At 38.9% G+C, this 8047-nt stretch overlaps 3 protein-coding genes across 3 annotated transcripts in view; 2 read left to right on the top strand and 1 right to left on the bottom strand.

Annotated features, from left to right (window-relative positions):
• Nucleotides 1–1556, bottom strand: part of LOC107715771 (large subunit GTPase 1 homolog) — a 4864-nt gene extending 3308 nt beyond the window's left edge. The window contains exons 1-3 of the mRNA XM_016521964.1: nucleotides 1104–1556; nucleotides 596–722; nucleotides 75–135 (exon numbers count right to left, since the gene is read on the bottom strand). Coding sequence (XP_016377450.1) covers nucleotides 75–135; nucleotides 596–722; nucleotides 1104–1205 — 290 coding nt within the window. The 5' untranslated portion in view covers nucleotides 1206–1556. The remainder of the gene's footprint in view (nucleotides 1–74; nucleotides 136–595; nucleotides 723–1103) is intronic.
• Nucleotides 1557–2515: 959 nt separating this feature from the next.
• Nucleotides 2516–3966, top strand: LOC107715807 (protein FAM43A-like). The gene has a single exon (XM_016522015.1). The coding sequence runs from the start codon at nucleotides 2675–2677 to the stop codon at nucleotides 3716–3718; it is 1044 nt and encodes a 347-aa protein (XP_016377501.1). The 5' UTR covers nucleotides 2516–2674; the 3' UTR covers nucleotides 3719–3966.
• Nucleotides 3967–3971: 5 nt separating this feature from the next.
• Nucleotides 3972–4997, top strand: LOC107715809 (protein FAM43A-like). Its single transcript, XM_016522017.1, has one exon. The coding sequence runs from the start codon at nucleotides 3972–3974 to the stop codon at nucleotides 4614–4616; it is 645 nt and encodes a 214-aa protein (XP_016377503.1). The 3' UTR covers nucleotides 4617–4997.
• Nucleotides 4998–8047: the final 3050 nt, after the last annotated feature.

Below are 8047 nucleotides of genomic sequence, written 5' to 3'. Positions count from 1 at the left end.
ACACAAATTTCAAATGATTTTCAACGGTCGCTTTGTCGCGTCCAGTGTAGACAGACTAGCTCACCTATGGAGAAGAAACAAAGTAAAGCAAGCCGGCCCTCGCTTCAGCTGGGACAAATTTTATGTTCAGCTTCTCTGCAAAAAAATAACACATTTATTATTCTGTTCCTAGCAGTGTTATTTTAGTGTTATTAATATACTATTATATTTTTCATTCGTCTTTATTTTGATATTTTCAGTTTTCATTTTAATTTTTGTTCAATTTGTGTCATTTGTTATGTGCTTTGTCATTTTTATTAGTCTTTTTTTTACATTGGTATTTAGGTTTATTTTATTTTATTTCAGTTTTAGTTTTTATTTATTTCCAGTAATATTCACCTTCACCTTATTTCAGTTAGTTGCAACATTTCTTATTATTGTTTAGTTTAAGCTTTTCAAATAATATGATTCTAATATTTATTGTATATTGTATTTTATTCACTTCAAATTAATTTCAATTAATATAAAACATTTCTAATTGTTTTAGTTAACGATAATAAACCTGATTCCTAGAAATAATCGTACAAATTATCCAGGAGATATAATAAACACTTACCTGCAACAAATTCAGTTCCAGCAAGTTCAGCTGTGGCCAGAAAGTCGTCCAGAGAGCTCTGCTCTGTGACAGACTGCAGGTTGAGTCGACCCCAATCATATCCATCATTCAGCTCACTGGTGTGAAGCTAAAAGACATGAAACAATTATTATACATCAGATTTACATCCACTGAATCAAGTTAACACTCCAACGGTTTCCCACTTGCATAAAGAAAAACATTCCATTTCAAGATAATTCGTAGTATGCATGTTTTGGTTTACTGATATTGTGTGTTGATGGTCTGAGCTGGAAATAAATCATTTTAAATTATCCATAAATATTTGTTGCTGCACTTGGTTCTGTTACACATATCGTATGTTTTATTTTATTTTTTGTATAAGTGACAAAATATTAAGTTATATTTTCTGATATTATTTTATAAATGCGCCATATTACATCTGCAATATTCTGGTACATGTGAAAGAAAAAGTAAAACACTTTAGGATTAGACTGTCACAATTTCTTACCCATGTGTCATTTCTCCTGTATCCACGGCCTGCGTTCAGTCTCTCCTTTATTAAAGCTCTCCCCAACCCCGAACCCTCTCCACGAGTCTTCTTCTTTCCCATCTTATATACTTTTACACGGTTAAACAATCGTATAAATGTGTTCGTGAGCTGTTCGTGGACATTAGAGTGGACAGAACTTCACCCATGTGACATGTTTGTTATGGTAGAGGAAGGAAGTCATACGGAATGGTCTATGAGATAAACTTCTTCTTCAGAACCTTAATACGTTTAGATCCCGAATATAATTGATGTTCTTTAAGGTTCGTTAATTTTATTCCAGCGCATATGTTTACAGTTTAAAGGTTGATAGAACTGACTGAGGGGGAAAAAAAGCGAAAAGACAAATCGTCGCTAAACTTTTGGTTTGTCCCAGGTGTCTCACTAAAATATGTCCGCGGAAAAGGTAAGCACTTAAAAAAGTTCCGGATGTAGAACCGTTTGCAAACCGCTTGTAGCCACTGAACAAACTCTGACTGTTCGCTTGCCACCAGCAGAGGACATCACATAACAAGTTTCAGATTCGCCCAAACCCTTCTTCTTCTCCACGCCTCTCTAGCAGCCGAGGGACAATAATTATAATACATTCAGTAATAAAAATATTTAATTATTAATTAATGTGATTAATCGCAATTAATCGTTTGACAGCACTACTATATTTATATATTTAGAGAGAGAATTAATCCATATATTTTTATAAATTATATATTGGTTATTTTAATAAATTTAAAATTGTATACAAATAATGTTATATAATTATTATTATTAATATATTTAAGACTTGTAATATAACCTATAATTAACCTATAATAATAATAATAACAATAATAAATATATTATAGGTTGCATGCTTTAAAATTCATTATTGTAGAACATGCAATAATAATAATAATAATAATAATTAATTATTAAATAGTATTATTGTTACATATAGGCTAATATCAGGTTGTATACGGTTGCATTACTTTTTATATTACAGGCTCTATTACATTTTAACGTTATATAAATTCAACGAAGGTTTTGTGCTTTGTTTCACATTGAAATCAGTAAATATTATATTTGCTGTGAAAAACATTTTATTGGTCCCAAACTTATCAAAATTAAATCATGTCTTTACTCATTGACATGCGCATAAGTCTATACATAAATGAATGACAAATAGGCCGATATGAAACACTTAAAATAAATAAATGAATATCCTTAATAAATAAATAAATGGAAACATGAGCAACAGCTGAGTGCAAAATCCCAGAGAGTTTTAAACCCAGGTTTTGGTATCGTCGTCACTCTGTCGACCCCTCCGTGAAGCTGAGGTGGTTCATTCCGATATATAAGTCGCTGTTTCTCGCTTGTACCGTACAGTGTGTTTTTAGCGATACTCCTCCGCTCACATGTCTATGAAGTGCTCTGCAACTTTGAAAATGTCTTAAAGCAAGCCGATAGATGACTACAGCCTGTTTCGCGGTAAAATTTAGGCGTAATAGAATTACTAGAGTAGATTTAGCAGCTTCACTTTCCTCAACACGACCATTATGTTGCCTTGGAAGAAGAACAAGTTCGAGCTGATCGAGGAAGACAAGCAGCAGTCCAAGCAGAAGGGCTATGCCGTGAGCCTCAACTACTCCGCGCTCACCTCCTTCGCCAAATCTTGCCCAGAAAGCGCGCTCAACAGAGTCGGGAGCATGTTCAAATCCAAGAGGAAAAAGGTGAAGATCACCAACGAGGACCCCACGTACACGGTCTTGTATCTGGGCAATGCCACCACCATCCAGTCCAAGGGGGATGGATGCACGGACGTGGCCGTCAGTAAGATCTGGGGCAAGAGCGAGATGGGCAAGAACGGCACCAAGATGAAGCTGACCATCAGCTCGCAGGGCATCCGCATGGTCCACGTCGACGAAAAGGCAAAGAGACCAGGACACCTGTATTTATTGCACAGGATCACCTACTGTGTCGCAGACCCGCGGCTTCCCAAGATCTTCGCCTGGATCTACCGGCACGAGATGAAGCACAAGGCGGTGATGCTGCGCTGCCACGCCGTGCTGGTGTCCAAGCCGGAGAAGGCGAAGGCCATGGCGCTGCTCCTCTACCAGACCTCCGCGACAGCGCTGGCCGAGTTTAAAAGACTCAAAAGAAGGGACGACGCCAGGCACCAGCAACAGCAGTTGATCGGGGAGCAAACGATTCCCCTGGTGCCCCTGAGGAAGCTGCTTAACGGACAGTGTTACTACAAGCCCCCGGTGGAGCGCAGCAGGAGCGCACCCAAGCTGGGCTCCATCACGGAGGACCTGATCGGGGAGGAGGAGGAGGAGAAAGCCATGCACTTTGAGTGCGAGGATATTCTGGACACCGTCAGCGACTGTGTGGCCAACGGCAAGCAAGAACTGTGCCAGATTATCAATGACTTGGGCTCCATGAGTATAGGGAACGACGTGCAGATGCTAAAAGCCGATCTGAGGGTGACTCGCCTGCTGTCTGGGGAGAGCACAGGCAGCGAGTCTTCCATAGACAGCAACCAAGAGACCGTTTCTCTTGCCAATGGCACTGTGGATAGGAAAATGCAAGAAGTCGGTTGACCTTTCTTGAATATAATAAAGACACGATGCTTCGTGGTAAAGAAGAAAAGCGCTTGGGTGCACGAATGTGCCATTAAATCCACTTGACTTGAAAGCGCAACGTTAGGATTCACGGGGTGTGTTTTAAAACCTAGCGATCTGCCTACCTAGACATCAAATTTGGGCCAAAACTGCTGCTCTCTGTAAAAAAAAAAAAAAAAGTTTATTAAAATTTGATTGCCGCCTGAAGTAAAATCAAAGTGGTGCCAAAGTTATGCACAGGATCACCTACTGTGTCGCAGACCCGCGGCTCCCCAAGATATTCGCCTGGATCTACCGGCACGAGATGAAGCACAAGGCGGTGATGCTGCGCTGCCACGCCGTGCTGGTGTCCAAGCCGGAGAAGGCGAAGGCCATGGCGCTGCTCCTCTACCAGACCTCCGCGACAGCGCTGGCCGAGTTTAAAAGACTCAAAAGAAGGGACGACGCCAGGCACCAGCAACAGCAGTTGATCGGGGAGCAAACGATTCCCCTGGTGCCCCTGAGGAAGCTGCTTAACGGACAGTGTTACTACAAGCCCCCGGTGGAGCGCAGCAGGAGCGCACCCAAGCTGGGCTCCATCACGGAGGACCTGATCGGGGAGGAGGAGGAGGAGAAAGCCATGCACTTTGAGTGCGAGGATATTCTGGACACCGTCAGCGACTGTGTGGCCAACGGCAAGCAAGAACTGTGCCAGATTATCAATGACTTGGGCTCCATGAGTATAGGGAACGACGTGCAGATGCTAAAAGCCGATCTGAGGGTGACTCGCCTGCTGTCTGGGGAGAGCACAGGCAGCGAGTCTTCCATAGACAGCAACCAAGAGACCGTTTCTCTTGCCAATGGCACTGTGGATAGGAAAATGCAAGAAGTCGGTTGACCTTTCTTGAATATAATAAAGACACGATGCTTCGTGGTAAAGAAGAAAAGCGCTTGGGTGCACGAATGTGCCATTAAATCCACTTGACTTGAAAGCGCAACGTTAGGATTCACGGGGTGTGTTTTAAAACCTAGCGATCTGCCTACCTAGACATCAAATTTGGGCCAAAACTGCTGCTCTCTGTAAAAAAAAAAAAAAAAAGTTTATTAAAATTTGATTGCCGCCTGAAGTAAAATCAAAGTGGTGCCAAAGTTACAACCTGCACTGCAAACTTTTGAGTTCAGCTGATTCAGAGTGCCCACAAAATGCTGTCAAGATAGGCAGCTCACTAGGTTTTGAGACACAAGCCATGGAAATGTTTGTGGACTTAACAGACACTTGCACAATAATCCCTCATTAGGGGTCTGGATGGAAGCACCAGAGTTGCTCTGCGCAATAAGACGCTTACAGTCTCTGCTTAACCTCTCTATGGTGTAAGAGGTTTTAGGAATGATCTTGTTTACCTAATAAGTTTCCCTCAAGGAAATGCCTTTTTCTGTTTCTCCTTTTCTTTCTTTTTTTAATTGAGAAAAGCAACAGTCCTGAAATATGTAACTCAGACTTTCTTTCTTTCTTTCGAAAGAAGTGGTGTCTAAACTAACTGAATGAGCTACAAAACTACTTTCCTTTCAGGATGTTCCATTCATATTTTTCCCCCTTTTTTAATTTTGCACTGTGGTGGAATTCAGACAAGTATTATGTTATTATTTATGTGCATAATATTGTTTTGCTATATATGTTCTTGCAGACATAAATGTTTTATCTTTGCTGTGCAAAAGAGACCATTTTCCTGATGTACAGAGATGTATATATTAAATACATAATGTGTAAACAAAATGCATTATTTTTTAAACAATGTGGTTTGTTTCTGTGAACACCAATAAAATTGTAAAATGTACATCGATGTCGAACATTATCTGCTATGTTAGCTAAAGTCAAGTAGAGTTGTTTTTGACTGATGGTCATTTTGACCCAGAGAGGATTTTCTTGTTACTGCATTAGACTAAAACTTACTGACTTTGCTCACACAGGGTATAACAATATTTTAATCATTTTTATACTTTTGGGGGGATTTTGGTCCCACACTAGTGATTGTCAATCTTTTGTCAACTTGTTTTCTTTCACTTAGCACAGGTTTAATTTCTTTTTGGAACTGATTGGGCATAGGCCTCGTTGATCTGCGCTTATGCACCTCACTTTTTTGTGGATCATTTTGGCAGTGTTCGCTCAAAACCTGAGGTGCATAAACTCAGATTAATGAGGCCTACAATCAATCTGTTCCAAAAAGAATTTTTAAACCTGTGCTAATTGAAATAAAACAAATTGACAAGAAGACTGAATCCAAATATTTGGTGATAATATAGCATAATGAAACATTTACAAGCCGGTCAATTTTGACTGGGAACACCAAATTAGATTTTTCAATCCAGCCCAACGGTAACCTGAACTTCCAAACAGGCTTAGCTGTTTAAATTTGCTGTCTCATTTACCTGTGTTGCTCTCAAGTGCGCTTTCAGAAGCATACAGGCACCGTATTACGCTCCCTTCGGAATCTCACAATAGCTGGCACGTTTTCCATTGCCACTTGAGGGGGAGCTGCATATTCCCTGCGGTGAGAGTGTTGATGGGAGTGTTAATAATACTGGCAGAGCTGTCACTTCCTACAGCAGTAGTGGCATAAACAAGCAGCTCTTTATTACTGTACATGTTCTGTGGCCTCCTTTCAGATCTGCAAACAAGTGAAAAATTATGGCGGAGAAGAGAAGCACAAGCAGAATATAAATAAACAATTTCATAATATGCTAAACTCATTATTAGACCAATGAACTGTCACTGAATTTAATGTGGGTAAAATAACTGTTTGTAGTTGAGAAACAAACCTACTTCCTAATTAGACATCATAATATGCTCTAAAATTTTCAGCAGTTAAAGCATCAAAGCAGTTCCAATCCTTTGCTCTCAGTTTCCCACCTCCATGGCATACACCATCAAAAGCTTCCATATGCATATGTAACGGTACAACACATAGTACAACACATAGGGCAGAACAATAAATGGGTACGCTAAAATGAGCCTGTATGTAATATAATTGGCCCATGCAGCAAGGAAACCTATTACCTATCTAATAAAATGCATTTCAGCTTCTATGCTGGTACTTCCTTTATGGAGCTTATTAATTGCAATTCTCAAAATGTACGTTCAATTGCAGATGCATTAACAGATATGCCAGCATACTTCATAAACGATGTAGGTCATGGACGCATTTAAGAAATGAGCTTTATTCAAAAATGAATAAGGATAATTTGGTTCTTCCAGTTATCTAGAGTAGATCTTGTAGTTGTTTTAAATATATTAAGCAAGTTTTGTATGCAAATGTGTGCAAAAAAAGATGCAACTTTTTAATATGTGATCCTTCAATTTAAAACAAAATTCAGTGTAGAAAGTTTCATGTTTAAAATCAAAGTCCCCCATTTTTCATTAATGTAAAATCCATCTTGAAGTGAACTTTGTCTCTGGTGCTCTAATAGAAAAGTGCCTAATTGATTTAATGGCTCATGCGTGAAATTAAATGAAAGAAAGCGCATTATTGGAATGCATCAACTGTGTTGATTAACTAAATAAATAGCGAGAGGCAAATGTTAAAATCTTGATATCTGCCTCCGCAAGGGAATTCTGTTTTTAATGTGCTTTTTTTTTTTGTGGTGTTGCATCACTGTAGTTTTTCTGCTGAGACAGGGTTTGGCATGGCCATTGAAAGCAATATGAACTTAAATAATGCATGCTGTTGTTTAAAGCCATGCAGTCACACAGGTTAGTCTCCTGTTACACCTGTCTAAGAAAAGAACAACTCACCCACAGTCTCCCTCTCCCTCGCTCTCTCTCACACACAAACACACAGGATTCCCTGATGTTTTGCGTCACATTTTGCATTAGTGCATATGCACAAGCCTTAAATATGCATTGCCGTCCCAGTAACCCATCCGTGGCAATTGTTTATTACAGAATCATATTGCTTTATTTTGATCCCATTTATTTATTTATTTAGCAAGCAAACTGTCATAGTTTCATTTAAATCAAAGTCAAATACATCAAAAGGTTCAACTTGTTTGGTAAAACAAAATAATTAAACATTTTAGAAACCATTACAACATGACAGAAACAAGAACAACAACAACAAAAATACAAAACTGTGAAGACCTTTTTTGTTTATAAACACTAGGTTTGTGTCTATACAGAAAATGGCTTTAAAAATACAAAATAACATATGCATAGACAAATACTATCTAATCTATAATCTAAATGTCAAACTTGTTTGTTAAAACAAAATAATTAAACATCTTAGAAACCATTACAACATGACAGAAACAAGAACAACAACAAAAATACTAAAC

This window comes from Sinocyclocheilus rhinocerous, unplaced genomic scaffold (genome assembly GCF_001515625.1).
Source record: "Sinocyclocheilus rhinocerous isolate Xijiao unplaced genomic scaffold, SAMN03320098_v1.1 scaffold899, whole genome shotgun sequence".
Lineage (NCBI taxonomy): Eukaryota > Metazoa > Chordata > Actinopteri > Cypriniformes > Cyprinidae > Sinocyclocheilus > Sinocyclocheilus rhinocerous.
Note: the sequence above shows the minus strand (reverse complement) of the source record. Positions and strands in the feature narration are given on the sequence as shown.

Excerpts from the sequence above, each read along its gene's own strand:
- LOC107715807 (XM_016522015.1), top strand. The coding sequence starts at position 2,675 with ATGTTGCCTTGGAAGAAGAACAAGTTCGAGCTGATCGAGGAAGACAAG.
- LOC107715809 (XM_016522017.1), top strand. The coding sequence starts at position 3,972 with ATGCACAGGATCACCTACTGTGTCGCAGACCCGCGGCTCCCCAAGATA.